This window comes from Scatophagus argus, chromosome 12 (genome assembly GCF_020382885.2).
Source record: "Scatophagus argus isolate fScaArg1 chromosome 12, fScaArg1.pri, whole genome shotgun sequence".
NCBI classification, from domain to species: domain Eukaryota; kingdom Metazoa; phylum Chordata; class Actinopteri; family Scatophagidae; genus Scatophagus; species Scatophagus argus.
The window spans coordinates 13,776,809-13,796,501 of NC_058504.1; the positions used below are offsets into that span (position 1 = coordinate 13,776,809).

The 19,693-nt window shown below is 43.4% G+C and overlaps 1 protein-coding gene across 2 annotated transcripts in view; it reads left to right on the top strand.

Moving 5' to 3' along the window:
* The window catches only part of LOC124067913 (A disintegrin and metalloproteinase with thrombospondin motifs 2-like), a 123,379-nt gene that overhangs the window by 12,579 nt on the left and 91,107 nt on the right, over positions 1–19,693 (top strand). The window contains exons 1-2 of one of the 2 annotated variants that reach the window (XM_046405692.1): positions 6,913–7,223; positions 8,848–9,248. The exons of the other annotated variant lie outside the window; for it this stretch is intronic. Of the exons in view, the coding sequence (XP_046261648.1) occupies positions 7,136–7,223; positions 8,848–9,248 (489 nt within the window). The 5' untranslated portion in view covers positions 6,913–7,135. Of the gene's footprint in view, positions 1–6,912; positions 7,224–8,847; positions 9,249–19,693 lie in introns of those variants that run through there. 2 annotated transcript variants of the gene reach the window in all.

Here is a 19,693-nt window from a genome sequence, read left to right on the forward strand (position 1 = left end):
GCATGGTTGCCTCTCAGTCAGTTGAGCTGCCACTGGAATTACCGGTCAGACTGCCCTGGATCATCCAGGCCCATTTTGACTTGAAGCAGCCTGGGAAAATCCACTTGCTCTGGTCACTGGCAGAAGTCAAAGTCCAAATACCAATTAAAATCACCCAAAAATATACAAAATTTAATCCTAATCTTTTTAATATAGTGGAAAATTTAAAATTAGATTTGGCGTCGGACAAGAGGGGAACTTGGAGGAGAAAACAAGATACTTTTTTTGTGTTTGTATTAATATCATGTTAAAACACAATTGAGGACTCCTTTTCAGGAGAGTTGTGTTAGATACTGGTAAACCAGACCTCAAGTATGCCTCCGTGCTTCAGATCCGCTGATCAGGGCTACCTGGGTCAATCAAATCAGTTAAGGGCATAAAGGGAAATAGGCCACAGACACCCACCGACAGCTTAGATAACATGTGGTCCATAAGCAGCAGTCAATAGCAAAGGCAGTGGGTGCCTGTGTGTGTGTGTGTGTGTGTGTGTGTGTGTGTGTGTGTGTGTGTGTGTGTGTGTGTGTGTGTGAGTGTGGGACCAACTAAATAAACATACTTGAAAATAGATAGTACTATTAGATTAGATATTTCTCAGTATAGTCTCTCCATTTCATGCAGAATTATTATAGAAATTGTTAGTAGAGTACATTGCATAAATTTTTGGGACTTAACAATTAGATGGACAAAATACCAGCATACTGTATCATCACACTTGGTTATAGTCAATGGAATCCATTGTTTAAGTCTCAACCAATATCACAAAAATACCTCAATACCTCAAAAATCAATACCAATCAATACTTTGTTTCTTCTCCTTTTGCTTTTAACTGTGGTGCTTGTCAAGGACGCAGACACACATTATGGTTGTTACTCTGATTTGGACATGACCAGTGATCAAACCAAGTTTCACCAAATCCTTTTCAACACACACACACACACACTTCCTTGTGCACTGTCCTTCATGTGGACTTGTGTGAATTGACTTTCAGCAGCCCCCTGTGTTGGGGTTCATGGTTTTTGCCTGATGTGCTGTCACTGGGACTTTGATGCCTCATCATGTACCCTTTCTGAGACACTGGGAGCACCTGTCCTTGCACTTACAAGGCATGCTAATACATGCATACACATGGTGGCCTGCTGCCTGACCTTGCTAGGACAGCAGGAGTCATTGCAGAGACGGGCCATGGCAGCCCTGCAGGACACAATATGGCATATGCTCACTCAGTATATCCTTCAACACATGCAGCATAATCAAGTTGCGAGTGAGAAAAGGTGCATAACGCTCAGGCGGACTACACCAACTGCACTTGCAGCACTTGGTCAAACCAATAAAAGACAATTTTGAACAAACACGACTTAGCTCATCTTTTAAATGAAAGCAACTTTTATTAAGAACATGCCTTAGAAACAAGATGGGATTCCTTTGCAGTTTGTAACTGGAGATAATTATAATAATTGAATCATTGAATAATGTGTGTTCTATTTTTGCTCTGTGTTGTTGTTACATAGTACACACAATTTTCTTTTTTCTTTTTTTTTCATTTAGGAATTTGCTTGAATGCCACCACACGGCATTGACTGTAAGTCACTCAAGTGGAGGATCAACACTTTGGGCAATAAGCAAACATGATAACTTGCAATTAGGATCTGTATTAGCCACATACAACACTTAAACAGCGCAACACACTGAGAACATAACAGATTTTCTCCGCTTGTCTCCCCTGACCATGTAGCTGTAGTTCTTCACTCACAATCTGTTTGCACATGCACAGACAACAGACATCTGAACACCCACCTCCTGGAGAAACACACAAACACATGCTTGCACACAAACACACACAAATCCCCACCCTGCCAAACCTAGCTAAAATAACCTCCACAAACACAAGAGTTTGTGTGTGTGTGTGTCTGTTTGTCTGGGAAGAGGGATATTACTGTCTGTGTCTCCCCTGCTCCTTCCAAGTGCACTTTTCAAGGTGCAGGGCTTGGTATCTCCATGGCAACAGCAAAGCGACCAGGAGCAGTGGGAAGGAGGAGGTGGTGGGCGGTGGGCTTGGAGGCAGGAGTAGGGGAGAGGGGCGATGGAGGTAGTGATGGAGATGATGTTGATGTCTTTTGGTCACAGACAGGCATGCTGGGTACACAGACTTGGGAACATTGTGACATGTGTTGTGACGATGCGATGTGTGTGTGTGTGTGTATGCGTAATGCGTAAAAACTGTTTACACAATCACATTGTGAGGACCCGCCTTGCTTATGGGGACAAAATACAAGTCCCTACAATGTAAATCATTAAATATTAGGGTGGTGACTTCCTTTAAAGTTAGGTTAAGGTAAGGATTAGGATTAGGCAAGTCATGTTTATTGTTATGGTTAGGTGGAGGTTAAACCTCCAGGAAATGAATGTAAGTCTGTGTAATGTGTGTGTGTGTGTGTGTGTGTGTGTGTGTGTGTGTGTGTGTGTGTGTGTGTGTGTGTGTGTGTGTTCCCAAACAGCCCTGTGGCGATCTATGCACTGAGAGGCCAGGTGTGATCTCGATGCTTGGTGAAAGATGACCTCTCACTGTACAACACACACTCTCTCTTCCTCCCTCAGTGGAGGGCCATCGTCTGCGTTTGTATAGCAGAGACCTCCAGGTATTACTGGGCTGTGTTTACATGGCATGTGTCCATGCTGGCGCAGATACGTCAACCTCAGTACAGTTTCCTTCTCTTTCTTTTCTCCATCTCTCTCTCTTTCTGGACCTTTACTCACCTCTTACCTATGTCTGTCTTTCCATCTTTGTTTAGTTTCTAGTTTCCGGTCTTTCAAAGCTGAGGCACAATCTGGATCCTTTTTAATTTTTGTTTCATTCCATTGTGCTCCTCCTCTCCCTCTGGCCTTTTCCCAGGGCTGTGCAGAGACTTTTAGAGGGGCAGCAGGTGCTCAAAGTTAAAAAGAGGCACGCTGAACAAGATTTCACCAACATGATTTGTAGCACAGTCTGCTCAATTATAGCAGACTGTGTTCAAACAAAATGTAAATCTCACAACAAACTGGATCATTTTATACCATTATCCCCCACCTGATGAAAATCTTATAGTTACTTGAAAATTGTAGGTCTGTTTTTTTTCTAATATTGGGCCAACATGTACAAACCAACTCAAAGGGAGCAGAGAGCAACGCTACTTAACACATTTGATAGGAAAGGACGTTATTCCGTACTCCAAAATAGTGAAACAACCAGAGAACTATTTCCTAAAAACTTATGCTGCATAAGTAATGCACACCTTGAATAGGACACTGTGTAATGCTAACACTCAGCTGCGTGACTGGCAAAGGACAAAAAAGCATGCCACACACTGTAACACTTCATGTCTTTTCCAAATATAAACCAGAGCCATAAGTTTGCTCCATAGTGCTGATCCAGACTCTGTCCTGAATTATTTCTTTCAGGTGCTACAACAGCAGGAATAAAGTAATCAATATCAAAATAACATACTCATGTTTACATACACCATGACTGTTTGTGTCACTATGTGCTTTGCACAAGACAGAAAACTTATCAAATGTTTAAACTGCACAGGTTGGTTAAAGTGAAGCTACATTTACCTGCACAAAAGCATCAACAGGTTGGTAAATACCAGTAAACAGTCGGTGCCATCAGGTGGGATTAACGATTAATTAATCACCAGACAGTCTAAAAAAAGTCAAAAGATACATCGCTTCAAACGCTGGACAGAAATCCTATCATCCTATGACAAAAGAAAGTAACTAACGCATACAGAAACAAGCTGCTCATCAAAACCTGCTCATGTCGCTCACCTGACCTCAGGTGAAAGCTCATCGTGAGGCAGATGCTCAAGCAGCCTCATGCTTCCCTCTCTGCAGGCGTGTGTGGCATCTCTGCCGCCAAGTTCCCCAATAAAACACAACCTACACACCTTTTACAGCAGAAGAGACACAATGTTTACAAGAATTGTAATGTACATTTGTCTATTAACAAAACAAAATATTACGTTGTCCCTGTAATCAGCAGTGTCGTAGACAGTGCGCAGAAGTCATACTTGATGACATTGTGCTAAAATATTACATTGGTAAAAGTGAAAGTCACCCATACAAATAATACCCGAGTCTATCAAAAGTAACATTCTGTCAATAAATGTATTTAAACATCATAAGTAAAAGCAAATTATACATTTCATACATTTACATTTATAAACTGTATACTAGGAATTGATTGATTATTGGCCTGACCATAATCAGATCTGATATGCAGCATTTTTCCAACTACCAGAATCTTATTTTTTCTTTCTCTTCCCTGTCTACAGTATAGTCACCACTCTGTGCCCTCACTCAGTGTCACGCCCTCAATGCCATCTGATTGGCTACATGTCAAAAGCAACAGCCTATCAACACTGAATAACCTAAATCTGCAAAGTAACTAGCAATGAAAGTTATCAAATAAATGTAGTGGAGTTAACGTTTTGCCAGCAAAATGTAATGGAGTGGAGCTACAAAGTAGCAGAAAATGGAAATACTCAGGTAAAGTACAAGTACCTCAAGGTTGCATTTTAGTCCAGTACTTGAGTAAATATAATATATAGTTACATTTCATCACTGATAATTACATGTTGCAGATATGAAGAAGTGGGCTTGTCTCAGGCATACAGACAGAGGTGGAAGACCGTAAAGCCACTCAACAATTTATGTTTTGTGTCACAGCAGGACGTAGCGTGATGTACATGTGATGTGTGGACGTCAGAGTAGAGGATGTGCACAAGTTTGCTTTCAACACAGGGTTCATGTCATGTCTAATACTAGTCAGGAGCACTTATACTTTTCTTATGGCCGTTTTGCGGATGCATACGAGATTAACATGCATTCTGGTATGTTGAAAAATAGCAAAATCACAAACTAAATGTATTGCAGTGACGCTAAGTAGTTGCAAATGAATGTAACTTGCGTGAGATTTGGTTAATGGAGTCAAAATAGATGAAAGAAACAAGAAGTGGGTTGTTGGGTTGTTGCATAGTGAGATCCTGGATGAATCAAGAGACTGACTTCGGTCTGCTCTCCAGAGCTTCCTGTAAAGGTTCAGTGATGAGGTGGCAAATGAGGAAAGCCTGGAGTTTCACTTTGTCCTGTTATTCATGTCATCACTCCTACTTTGGAGCTGTGGCCATCACAGATTATAAGAAAATCAGAGTCACTGTTGACACTAAAAGGTGAACCAGCAGAGTGCACATGGACACGTGAGTGACATCAGTCATATTTCTGAAAGGATGGTTTTATTCCTCAATCTGTATTTACTGCTTGCTGCAATTTACTAAGGAAAAAAAAAGGAAAACTAGAAAAAAGTTTTGTCACCTCACATAAAACCTTATGATTGAAGGTTCTAATTTCATAAATGGCAACGAAGCCCTCCAAGATCAACTCTGTGATTAGCATTTTGTAAAATGTCAGGAGTAGATTAGGCTGCAATGGAAGTTTGTTTTAAGTCAACATCGAAAGCTCAACAGCATTGTCTAAATTCATACTTATTATCTGTTTGGTCATTATAACCAGGAAGTTTAAAAATACTATATAATACTCAAATAATCAACTTAATTCCAGTTTTTATGGTGAGGATCAAAATGAACCACCACATAATGAAATGGCTTTATTAGGAGTGAACACTGTATCACCTTCACAGTCTATCCCTACTGATGACATGGAAGAATCACTCATTATTATGTCTTTTGTCTTTGTTTAGCGTATTGCTTTAAGCTGCTTTATGCTGCTCTGCTGTATCTTTTGCATGTGGCCACTGAACAAGCATGGAGACACAGTTTAGCTTCTTTTGGTGCTCTTTTATAAGTTGACATGCTGTTAATTGCAAACCCAACAGATTCACCTTAATATTATGGTATTCAAAGTTTATTTTACTCTGTTCCCTCTGATTATTCTGTTGTATTACTTTAAGGGGGGACTGAAATAATAATTGAAAATGGTTTTTCTTCATATCAGTTGTATGGTCACCTCATTCTGCTCCTCGGTGTTTACAGCAATATGAGATTAGTGGTCAAGTCAAGTAAATGATGTGTTAAATGAGGCCAATGCAGGTTAGCACTAGTCTCCTTTTCCTTGTGTATAGCAAAACAGACTGCACAGCAGACCTTTTGACTAGTCAAACCAGGAAAAACACAGGTGGACTAAAGATTAATAACAGTAACAAACGCTTGGTGACAGTGAACCAGCATGCGCACTCGCGGGACCTCGTATAATTGGAATATCATTAATACACCTGTGATTTTCCTGCTATGACATGTCAAACTGTCTACTGTGCAAGCAGCCCATTGGACCCTTGGGCCCTGCAAAACTGAGTGCGTTTCCTCTAGTCGGCCACATGGGGCGCTGCCGCTCATCCAACCCAGGACGCTTGACGGGATATTCAAAGTTTATGCAAGGCTCGCAGTCAGATCAGGGACCGGTGGAGATGAGAGCTGAACGGGAGTTTTGACACCAGAAAGCGCGTCCAAGTTGCAAAAAATCACTTTTGGGCGCGCCGCACGCTGGAGGTGTGATTCCGCAGCTCGCTCGTTAATTCCACTGCATTTCATGTCGATGCGAGGTGTCAGCGGGCCTGTCAGTCAGTCAGTCAGTCAGTCGGTCAACTCACACAGCGGAAACACACAAGGAGTGTGCGTTTTTTTCCTGAGAGTGTATGTGCATGTGTTAGTGCGCGCGCGCACGTGTGTATAAAGTCAAGGAGTTGTCAGAACACCGAGTCAAAGTGTGTGTGTGTGTGTGTGTGTGTGTGTGTGGTGGGGGTGCACACACAATAAGAGGAGTTGAGAGAAATAGAGAGAGAGACACAGAGGAGGAAAGAGAGGAAGAGTTGAGTGAGAGTGTGTGAGTGGGAGAGAGAGAGAGAGAGAGAGAGAGAGAGAGACCTCGGCGGAGAGGAGGAGAGAGAGAGGGGAGGAGAGCTCCGTCTCTCCCGGTGCACTAAGCAGTCTAGTTGCGGGCTGCTGTGCTGTTGCTGTCGTGGCGTGGCTGGTCGCGCCAGGCGGGGAACTTCACCACACTGGAGCCCGGAGTCCCACTCTCTCACCTGCGCAGTTCGGAGCTGCCATGGGTCTCTCGCCTGGATTTTCTGTCCTAATTATTCTACCGGCCTTTCTGCTGCACACCAGCGGCCTTTACATCGCCAGTAGCGTTGGTACGTACAGTACAGTTAAACGTGGTCAGTGTTTTATGTTGTTCCACGTATCTGCTGATCTGTCATCAGCCGGGTTGCACGGGGCTCTTCGCGCGCTCACTGGAAGTCTGGAGCTCAACGCAGCAGCAAAACACTGTCCGGTCACCCCCCCCCACCCGCACCTAACCCCCCCCCACCCGCTTGTGTTTTACTGTTTGGCATGCTTTTGCAGTTTTTGCAAACAACATTGCGGGACGCGTTTGCAACTTGCATGTGTCCTGCTGTGGTGTGTGCAGGGGTCTCTCCGGAGGTCCCTCAGCGGTGCAGTGTTGTGATGTGCGTCTCCCATCCAGTGGGGAAATGTTATCTGGGGTCTAAAAGGGCATCAGATGCACTGTCGGATTTTGTAGGGAAGTAGCCTAACGTTGTCTGTTTCGGCCGCTGTCGCACCTATCGATCTGTCATAGGACGCTGGAGTCGGATGTCAGCTTATTGATCACACTATTATCAAATCATGAGGGCTCTGTTAAGTTTTATCAGTCAGTGAACTTTATAAATTACGTTTAACAGATAAATAATCAAATGCTACTACTACTACTACTATTGGTACCACTACTATGATAATGATAATAATAATAATAACAGTAATAATATTATGCATCAGAGGACCACGAAAAAGGCAATAGCACAACTGTCTCACTTAAATGGCATTGAAACCTTAAAGTGGCCTAGGCTGAGTGTGTATTTGAATGTGTGTGTGTGTGTGTGTGTGAGTGTGGGCGCGGGGAGCATCTCTCAGGTCGCCTCCAAAACGCACCTGTATCGTCACCGTCACAAGTAAACAGGGTCAGACGCATGAGCTGTCTTTAGGCGTCGATTCAAAACGTGTGTGTTTTCCTCGTGGTGCACTAGTTAGCTCGTCCTTAATATAAATATGTTTAATGATTATGATAGAGCAAATGACCGCGATATGTGCATCACATCCATTGGAAATGTCAGTTTCAGCTGTCCCATGAGATTTATTTATTCATTTATTCAGTCGGTGTCGACTTTATGGAGAGAGAATTTCTCTCGGACTGAGCAGCATGACAGTGAGAACACAGCGTGAGAAAGCGGCAATTAGCACCTTGATCTTGCGCTGGTTTTCCTGTTGACGGAGGAAGGGCACAGAAGGTGTCAGGAGCGCAGCGCGCACTGCTGAGGCTGCCGTTTCCAAACGCGCACTGCCGAGCACCAGGGTCGCCTCTGGGTTCATGGGTGGGGCTGTGCGAGTGTGTGTGTGTGTGAGAGAGAGAGAAAGATTACTGATTTATTTATTTATTATTGCATTCCTTGTGAGGTAGAATAAGGAATAAAGAATTCCAGACTTGACATTTTTCTAATTCTTTATTTTTCCCTCCCATCTCTTCTTTCCATCCTTATATCCACCCTCTAACCACGACTCCCCATTTTCACCACTGTTTGTCCCCCATGCTTCATCCATGACGTCTTCTCCTCTCCCACTGCTCTTCAACCTCTAACACCCCCCCCCCCACACACACACACACACACACATTCTCATATCTTACTTCTTCACTCTCTTGCCTGCTCCCTGCCTCGTCATTTCAACTCTCCTCACCCGCTTCTAAACTGTCCTGTTTCTCAGACTCCCTGCAGCATGTCCTGGGGGAGTATGGACTGGTGAGGCCGATCAGTGTGGATGCAGAGGGCCACTTCCTGTCACATGCCGTCTCTGCTGACCACGTGGCAGGGGGGCAGCCCCGTAGGCGCTGGAAGAGGGAGGTCGGAGTAGGCAGTGAGGAGTGGAAAGAACCAAGGGAAGAGCCTCTAGAAAGGCTTTACTACAACGTCACCATCTTCGGCCGGGAGTTCCACCTGCGCCTGCACCGCAATGCCAGGCTGGTGGCCCCCGGAGCCAAGATAGAGTGGCGTGATGACAGCGACAGCACCCGGCACTCTGAGCCACTGCACGATGAATGCTTGTACGTAGGTGACATCACAGACACACCAGGAGCCACTGTAGCCATCAGCAACTGCGACGGCCTGGTGAGTGGACAGCCTGTGCTACCTGTGCTCTGCTGGTAATCCTTCTGACAACTGTAGGGTTCACTGAGCTTGCTGTAAAGGTGTCTGTGGACAGAATGACCTGAAGGGTGTATCTGAGTGGAGACTGTGTTAAAAGACAGATATGAAAGTACACGCAAAAACCAAAATCAAAAGATTTTTGCCTCTTGACAATGTCCCTGTTTCTGGTTCACCCTAATAGCTCAGAGGTCATGGGTTCAAACTCTTGTTTTAACTGCTGTTCTCACTGATGTCCTTTAAACTGGCTCTAACACCAGGCCTGTCATTAGAAATACCCGAGTCATGTTTTCGTCCATTTTCATTTGCTCTTGTAAAAGGGGAGAGCGATTATCATAGGAATACACTGATACTTCACAGGTAACCTCAGCAGATATGACTACATCTCAGCCTTGTGATTTAGAACAATATTTACCTGATATTAGGGGTGGGTGATCTGGCCACAAATAATATTACAGTCTATTTAATTGTGTCCCAGTCTAAATTGCAAACTTTTTTCTCAATTTATAAATGCTCTCTCGGCTATAGCTAGACTTGAAATAACCCACGAATTTCTTTGTTCGCACTAATAAAACACAATATTCTCATCCTCCATGCTGCTAGCGTTGACTCACATTGCATTATTTACTATGCATAACCCAAGGAAGTGCCAAGTGAAATAATTTGTCTAGTCAGCATTTCCATCTGGTTGACTCCAGCACTCTGCTGGTATGATCGTGTAGCATGGATTTGCTGTTCAATGACGTTATGTGAAATTTGGAAGCGCATCTAATCCACGATTCACCTGAAGATTAGATGTGGTGGATTCGTGACCCCTTCAAGATCGATCTTGATCTACTGTCCTCAGATTGCCCAACCCTAGCTGGTTAGTACTGCTCATTACACATCAGTACAGAAACAATGGACAAATTGCTGAGACAACAAGAGCATTTCAATTGAAACTGCCAGCATGAAATATTTTGGTTGCACCAACAGTTGCTTGAAGAGCCTGAATTGTAGATGCTTTTAATAGATCTGACGATGAGCAGAGGAAATGGAAAAGAGATGGCAAACAGTCGGTGAATGGCTGTCAGCAAGTGAGAAAAGTGAGATACAGACAGTGTGAAGAATGTGCACAAAAACTACTCGGATGAGAGAGTGCAGAAAGATGGAGACCAGTGCCTGAGGAAGAGGTGGAAGGGACAAGTACCAGAGATGGAGAGAGGGGAAAAAAGTCATGTAAATAGGAACAAAAATGGGCAAAAGATCTATATAGGAAATGATGAGGTTGAAGGAGGAGATCCCCTCATTAGGAAAAGTATTCATTAGTCAGCCAGATCAGCCTACCATTGGAGCTGAGTGGCAGCGACTGGATCCGTTTAGGGTTGAGGACACGGGGGACTGAGTGAGCAGCTGAGAGAGCAGGCAGGGAGCCAGGACAGCGCAGGCCTGATGTGCCTGCTTAGCCTGACAACAGCCAGCAGCAGCTCACTGCTGCTGGCTCTGTCCTGTCATTCCAGGGCCTATTGGCGATTTCTAGGAAAGGTTACTGTGTGGTTGGTTACACCAGTTACCGCCAGCCAGTGGTTTGCTGAGTGGCTGCACCGACACGTTTCAGAGTGATTGAGTCACACATTTTCAAGTCTGTCTTAAGAATAAAATAATACCCACATGTCCACATTGTATGGACATGATGGGTAAAATATAGTGCCTTAAATATGCCTGCGTGTGCCACACCTAGTAAATACAAACTGTTGTGCTGTACCTGCTTCCTAATGTGACCCTCATTCTTAAAGGTACTTTTTAGAGTTTTTCACCACAAGTATGGTACAGGCAGTATGTCATTCATGCTTGTAAGGACTGACTCACATGCAGACAAACACGTGAATGACATGATAGACATTCCTGTTGCCGATTTTCCACCGATGGACACCTGGTGGCCCTAATGTATCGATGCACCAAGAAACAAAAGGAAGCAGATGATGCCAGCGAGCATATGTGCAATAATAATAACTGGTTTTACAAATGTTATATGATGGATGCATTCAGTGAGTTACAAAATGCAGTTTGGTGAAAAACGCAGAATGGAAATATAACTTTTTTTGTTGCTCAACTCTCATGTTGTGGCTTATGTTGATCTGCTGAATGATTATGGATCTTGTCCCACATCCCTAGCTGAACGTCATGTTTGATGAAGCTATTTTCAAAATGTAACTTGGTAAAATTTTCCTTTTTGGAATCGCTGACACAGATATGTCAGTAATGCTTTAAGTTATATTACTTTGCTAATTTAATGCCCCAATATGCACATACTGGTGTAAAACACTTGTGTTCATAGGAGTGCTGTAATAGTCACAGTGAATTATGAACGAAGTGAAAAATCCGTTTTAATAATCACGTTAGCGATGTCCACTTATATTTAATTTGTTTCTCTCCGCCCCTGAACCACTCATGTCATTATTAATCAGTTATTACAACCTCCTCAAGCCTGCCAAGACATAGAGCCAAGCCCTGTCAGGCTCTGCCTCTATCTGCCTTTTTAAACCCAGCAGAGCCACGCAGCCCAGCGGTGCCCTGCTGTGCCCTGCTGTGTCCACTTCCTCAGTGACCCAGACACCTGGTTAGAGCCTTTTCTGCCCTGTATTGCCATTCACAGCCAAGAACCTCTTGCTGGCTGTGATCCAGACTTTGTGATGGGATGGGAGGCAAAGAGCCAGGACAGGAGCAGATAGGGTTCAGACCAAAAAGAAGCAGAGGATGGAAACAGATGAGGGGTGGAAAGGGTATATATTTCAAGAAGTAGCAAGTGACCAGAATAAATAAGAGAGGTTGAGAGCGCACAGGAAAAAAAAGGAAAATTTCTCAGTGGACAAATGACCTTTGGAGGGAATTGGATTTCTGTGAACAGACGCTGTGATCAGCTGGCTAGGTTGCTGGATGGTTGAAAAGAGGCAGCGCACTGTACAATAGGAGAACTGGGGAGTGTGTGTGTGTGTGTGTGTGTTTTAGTCCTAAATCAGTGCTGTGCAAAATTAAATTAAACTGCAGCTAAGACCGTGTTTCTCTTTGTGAATGGGAGACTGCATGAATCAAATAAAAGCTCAGCAGGTTTCTACTTCATGCATGAGTGTTGGTGTGTACGGTATTTGCATGTCTGAACACCTACTTGGCTTTTAAATTCTCACAAGACAAGACATGTCACCACAGGTTAATTGAATGGTGTAAAAAATTAAATAATTAAATAAAATGAACAATGACTAATTTCTATTTGCTGGCTCACTTAAGGACACTTATGTAGAACAGTGCTGTTGCTAATTTTAATGGTTACACCAGTTATTGTGAAATGTCAGCTGTGAGAAAGCCCTACTTATTGGTTTACCTGTTTGACTTTAGAACACAGAATATGATCAGTCAGAAAATGATGCGCATTCAAAATATTCCCTTGTCATTCTTGAGTCCTTGTTAGATTGCACGATGGCACGTGATGATTCTTTGGGGTCTTTCTTAAGCGATTAATGCATGCAACAACATGGAAGGAAAATCTGTTGCAAACAGCCATTTCATGAAGGTTTTTATTCAGTGGTTGAGGTTGGGGGTGCAGACAAACCGTTCTGGGTCTGTTGATGTAAAGGGATGGAAACTTGCATGTTCGATAAAGCCACTTTGGAACTGCACGTTCATATATTTTGTCAGCGATTTCAGTATTAAAGGTAAAAGGAAGTAACATGACACCATTGAAATTTGGAGATGCTGCCTTGTGTCAGTATGTTGTCTGACACACAGTACCATACATGCTAACAAGGCTGAAGAACTGCAGAAGCGGATTCTGATTAGAAACACAGGAAATACCATTCGATTCCTGAACTTCTGAAATTCTTTGTACATGTATACTTGCATGTGTGGATGTGTGTGTGTGTGTGAAAGTGTATCTGAACCTCTGGCCCCTCTTGTGGTCTCTTATTCAGCTTTGGCTACAGCATTTGCTCAGAAGTGTGGAGGGTGATGGCTCCGTTTCCCTGATTTTGTGCACATGTGGGTGTGAGGTCAGTTGGATTCACATGTGTGTCTTTTTGGGATCTTATGTGGAATGATGAGTTTAGGACAAACTCCAGCTTTTCCCTTCTGGAAGAGCCAGAATATAATATATCATTTGTCCATCATAACTAATTCTGTAACTGTGACATATTGAAGTAGTGGAGTGGGGGACTGTCACACTGTACACAGTGTGCTTACACTGTCTGAGGGCTGTCAGGCATTCGTTTTCACTTGGGAAGTTTATTCATTTTCAGCTTTTTTCAGCTCTGATGATGAGCTCTGTTTACCAGTTCATAGTCATGTTCTGCACTCACACTTTTAAGCTCCTACCACACTTAGTCATGATTTAACAAGGTCTCATCCTTTAAGTTGCCAAAAGCACAGAAAGAGGCAGCATTTCTTTCGAGAGTGATTAGTGTTATATGTGACCAAGCCTGAACTTTGAATGCTCGACAGGCAACAGTGTGACCCGGTTAAAAAAAGAAACAAAGGGCGAGAAAAGAATCTTGAGTAGACCTCCCTCGCATACTGACATAAATCAAATTGGAAAAGTATAGATGAACAGTAAGAGTAATATGCTGTTAGCTCGCAAAAAGTCTTGCCTTTTCTCATATTATACCAGGACGTACTTAACCTTCAACACAAGCCCTGAACAGGTACATGCGAATGTGCAGCCGTAATGTCAGAGCTGTGCTGTGATGTTTGAATGATCCCTGCAGCTGATCTAATCCCGATTAATAATCATAATTAAAATAATTAGTTGTGAGACAAATACTGACACACACACACACACACACACACACACAACAATACACTCTTGTTACAGCACATCCAAATATCTGTCTCCAGTGTGAGGCATCCAGTCTTCCAGATGGGCTGAGGTAATCAGTGAGTTCTGACAAATGGTGGGGCCGCTTCAGGTTACTGTGGGAACAGAGGGTCACGCAGGTGTATGGCTTCCGATAGGTGTGCACGCATGCCAGAAGTGAGGTCCAGCTGGCTGAGAAGTGAACTTCATGTCTCAGAGTTTGTCATGGAGGCTGTGTGTGTGCGTGTGTGTGTGTGCTACCTGTCATACCAGGTGGGTGCACACACCTGGACATGACATGACATAACACATGTTGACACGGCTTTGGTGTGCATTGCCTACCTTCACACATGCATGCGGTAAACACGCGACACCACACCGATGTGGGCCTCACATGCTCCAGCACACTAACACACCTACATTATGGTCAGACGTTCAGACACATGGCAGTGACGGACAGCAGCAAGAAAAAAAAAAAACAAAGATCCCCTGAACCATCTTTACCTTGCAGGGTGAACAAAAACCTGTGCACAAATTGCTCTTATTGTCTCCACCCCTCACCCCTCTCTCTCTCTCTCTCTCTCTGTGTCTCCTGTTTTTTTGGCCAGCAGCTGTAGCAGCAAGCAGGAGAGCTCTCCTAATGATCGTATTAAAAGAGTCGGGAAAATGACAGAGAAAGAAAAAGCAAAAGTATGTGGCAGACAGGTTTTTGCTCCCAAACACCCACAGATTCAGAGCTCTGGCAAAGAGAGAGAGAGAGAGAGAGAAGAGCAAGAGACAGTGTTTCTTTAGTGAGCAGTCTTTGTCTGTTTTTAGCAGCAGCTGTTGAGGGTTAAGGGTATTGCCCGCTGTTGATGCCGAAAAAAGTTGAAACCCAAAGAAGCCAGATCCGCATCTTACGAGCTGGAAAATATTTCACGCTCGCTAATTGTACAACATAGGCATGATCGTTTGTTGGTAGATCATTAGCCCCAAACCGATGTAGGTGTTGCCCTTTGTATATTCTGATGTGCCATATTTAAGTATGGATGTATGCTCCAGTCTTTCTGCATGTTATTAGTGCACAGCAGGAATGCTGGAAGGCAGCGGTGTTATTTTGGTGCTTTCATTGAAAAGACTCAAACACCAACAGCAAGGAGAAATGCCAAAGCTCTGACAGGTGTTTTATTTATTTATTTTCTGTGGGCGGGTGCTCAGAGGTGGCACATTCTTTGTAAAAACTCTCAAAATTACCTTCAGTGTTACAGTACTAATTTAATGTATTATAGTTGTGACTGTAAACTATGGTTGTAAAGGTACTTAAAGGGACAGTGCACCCTAAATTGGAAACACATGTTTTTCCCTTTTACCTGTAGTACTGTTTGTCCATCTGGATTGTTTCATGTGTGAATTGCAGCGTTTTGGAGATGGTATCCTCCTCAGGTGAGCTGTAGCTAGCATAGTTAGCTTAGGTTCCTAGCTTCTTGTCCATGAATAGATGCACGATTCCTTCCTGGTAGAAAGAAAATAGTTCCTTCATGAAACTGCTAACATCTGTGAATTGAGCAACTAGGTCTTGATTTTTGTAAAGGTGCTGTTTTTTAGCTGTGAATTTTTTGAGCTCTGAGCACAAGCAGAGTGCCATCTAGTTACATTATATTAAAAAAAAAGACAGACTACAACCTAAATAATCTAGATAGATAAATAGCACTACAGGTCAGTGGAAAAATATGTATTTATAATTTTGGGGAAACTGTCCCTTTACCATTACAAAGCCACTAAACACACACAGAGTCTGCACACACATGTTCTACTCTCAAATCTGTGCCAGCATAGGGCTTAGTCATATAAGAGTGTTTTGAAAGAGGGGCAAGCAAATCACAATAATAACCCCAGAACTACACTAAATGCCAGCGACACGGACACTTGTGCCAGCCATGCCCCTGGAATACGCTCAGTCATTACCTCCGCATTAGGAGTCAATAGAGAAGGCAGAGCCAACTCAGCCATCCATCCAGGCAGCCTGGCAGTTAAGTCTGGTCAGCCGTGGCAGCTCTCTGGGCCCTACAGTGTGTTATTCCACCTCAGGTCACACGATAAGCAGCTCTCAAATGTAATCAGCTCAAATTGAAATGATGACATCAATTACAGCACGGCGCACAGCTGTTACTGACCCCAGCCCTCACTCGCTGCGTAGAGCGAGCTGCACGTAGGGGTGATGGTTGAGGAGCGCCTGCAGGAACCGCTTGGCTGGAGGGAGGGCCGGGTGCCGAGAGGCCAGACTGCTGAGGCATGGTATGAATGGGGAGACGGACAGTGAGAGAGAGAGAGAGAGAGAAACGTGTTCTCAGTATCTGATTGCAGGTTCCACCCTGCAGTGTAGCTCCACTCAAACACACAATTACTCAATCCAGAGCTATTATCAGATAGAGGAAGAAATAGAGGGAGAGAGGCAGACAGAGAGCAGGCCCATTTTGAGGAACATTATACAGAGCAAGGGAGTGCTTTTACCAGAGCTGTGATTACTGCCACTCACTCAGTGCACTTAACCAGCCCCCTTGACTCTCTTTCCTCTCGCTCTCTGTCATTCACAGAGTGCTTGCTCAAAAGCAGATGTTTTTCGTTGTGTTTTTTTTTTTTTTTTGAGAGGTTGAAATAACAGGCAGTGGAACCCCAACGATTACAGGGAAACACCTCTGTGATGTCATGACTACAGCAGCTTATTTTGATGCTCATATCATCTCCAGCAGTCTGGAATGTTGGAATGGAATGTGGACTCTTTGGTTTCCTTGATGTCATGGTGATATTCCAGATTCCCGATGATGTATAACAGCGATTGATTAATTAACTTCTCAGCTATTGCTTATGACATACCATTTAAACAGCCCTGCCAAATGTCTGAATGAATGAATGGATGGGCAAAAAGCGTTTCATGTTCAGAATGAAAATCTGAGCCCATCATGTCTTGCACATTTCAGCGATTTGGGAGTCACAGTGTGGAGAGCAGCCAGGATGGGATGCGTCTTCTTTGAAGTCGAGAAGGGTCCAGAGGCTAGTGTGGCACAAAATGGATAACAACATTATTCTGCAGAGTCAATGGTAATAAAATAAGTAATAAATAGACCAGACTTTGTTGAATTTTTTTCTTTTTCTTGCCTGCCAGGCAGCTACCACCACCGGCTTGCCTGTCAGTCACTCAGTCAGCCAGCCAGTCACACAGGCTGCAGGGCCGTGCGCTGAAACTGATCGATGCTAGCCACATCAGCAGTTCTTTAGCTAACAGGCCCCAGCAGCCTCGGTGCAGCAGGACGAGACATCCTCCCCATGTCCCTGCCTCTTAACAACCCCTTACCCAGCTGACCAGGCCTATGTCTCCTGTGTCCATGCTGACTTTATACTCTTAAAGTTTTCCCCATGTAATTCTCACAAACAAAACAGATGATGACAGGGGGACAGAGAGAGAGAGAGACAGAGAGAGAGAGTGGGGGTGGGGATAGGTTGAGAAGCAACAGTAACCCAAAGGGGGAGGGAGGAAGAACAGGATGGAATCTCAATATGCCCAAATCTGAACATAACTGTCACCACGTGCTTAGCGTTCAGCCAGAGACGGAGTTTAGATAATGGGGGTGGGCCTTCTAGAGTAGCAAGAAGAGGTCTGCTTTTTTTTTTTTTTTTTTTTTTAAATTGTCTCTTCCTCTCAGCTAAGGTCACTTCTCTGCTTCCAGAAGCTAGGATAGTTCTCAGACTCATCATGGATATTTAATGTTTGCCAGTTGCTTTCACTGAGTGCATACATGAATTCCCCACACTCTAAAAATATGTGCGCATTTTGTCCTAGCCTGATCTAATTAGTTGCATTTGTTCAGTTCCTCTGGGTTGAATTGTTCAGCTGTCATTTGTATTTTCTCTTTGCATGTTCCTTAATGGAACAGATCCTGTCTGTCTGTCTGTCTGCCTGCGTGCAGTGTCTGTGGTTGAAAATCATTTTGTGTGGCGCAGCAAAGCGGCAGCAGTCGCACCTCATAACAGAAACTCACACTCTCCTCATCTTACTAAGACTGCCTGTTTTTGTTTTCTGAAACTGAGAAATAATCACTTTTTTCTCTCCCAGTGTATCATGTTTGGGTTTTTTTGTTTGTTTGTTTGTTTGTTTTTTCTAGTGCATGTGAACCTCAGGAATTTTTAGTTTTCCTGCATTTGTATTATATTATATAATAATTTATTGTATTCTAATAACTGACTCTGTGGGGGCTGGAGCGAAGCAGCAGAAACAAAGAAATACATCTAGTACTTTGATCACTGTGACTGATCGTCTGCCAGTGTGTACAAGGAAAGCTTTGGATACTGCCTTACAATTATATAATCTGTTTGCCATGATGTAATGGAGACTTTCAGATGACCTTGTCCGTGTATAGCTCTGTGTGAAATTGAGTTACAGCAGGGCGATACAGTAAGAAACCAGGGCTGGGACGAAATGGCAAATATTTAATCACACTAATATTTTGATATCAGCCAGTACCGATATTTAGCACAATATACATGAATTCACTGGTATGTTGAGTTTAATATTACCTTTAAATTTCAGAGTAAGACATTAAAAATCTGAAAATGACAATGAAATTTGTGAGGTGAAAAATCCTTAACAATCCCGTCAGTCAAAGATTCATAAAACCCACAGTGTGAAATGTTTACATTTCCTGTCTCTGGCTTTAAAAAGCACAAGCTTATGTGACGTATTAACTGGGTAGAAGAAGACATTATTACGTCCGATTACTGGTGGTAAAGCAAACACTTGCACGTAATGCTGTTGATGCTTCAGCTGATTAACTTGTTTTATGGTAATTGCCATCTTTGCTGGCACCTGTCTGCTTCATGTGGGAAAGTGGCACGATCTTAGCCCTGTCTGAGAGTCTCGTCCACTGCACGTCACGTGTTGGGCTCCAAACCACTAGCGTTGTTACCTTGCGTATCCCCAAACATCTTTATATTTATGGTAGCGAATATTGAGCTGTCAGTAGTCACAATCTAACCCTATCTTGTGAAGGGGACTGTCTGTTCTTGAATTACTGCCATATGGTCACTCAGCTTAGTTTCCGTGTTGGGATTGGGTTATCAACACCTTGTCATGTTATGTAATTTATCAGCAGTATATTGAAGTCCCTAAAACACCACAGTGTTTGTGTGGTCTGTATCACCCAACCCTTTTTAAGTATTTGATTCAAACCTTCATTTTGCTTTTGCTCTGTTGAAGTGTCCTTGAAGAAGTGAGACGATACTAAATTTTAGATCATAGTCTTTCTTTTTGTGTGTGTGTGTGTGTGTATGTGTGTGTATTTACTGGCTCCACATAGGACTGAAAATGAGGTATAGGCCTACAGGTGTTTGCCTGCCTCATAATGTAGGTCGATTGGCATGTCTATCAAGTACATTCACATACGGCAGCAACAGACGCACATACCAGCACAGCGGGCTTTCGTGCAAAAAAAAAGCCAGCTGAACTTGCATTGCAGTATGAAGCTCACCGGCTATCAGCTGTAGACATTTGTCTTCTCTCAAATACAATGGAACTAGATGGCACATTCGCTTTTGGTGCCCAAGGTGCCAAAAA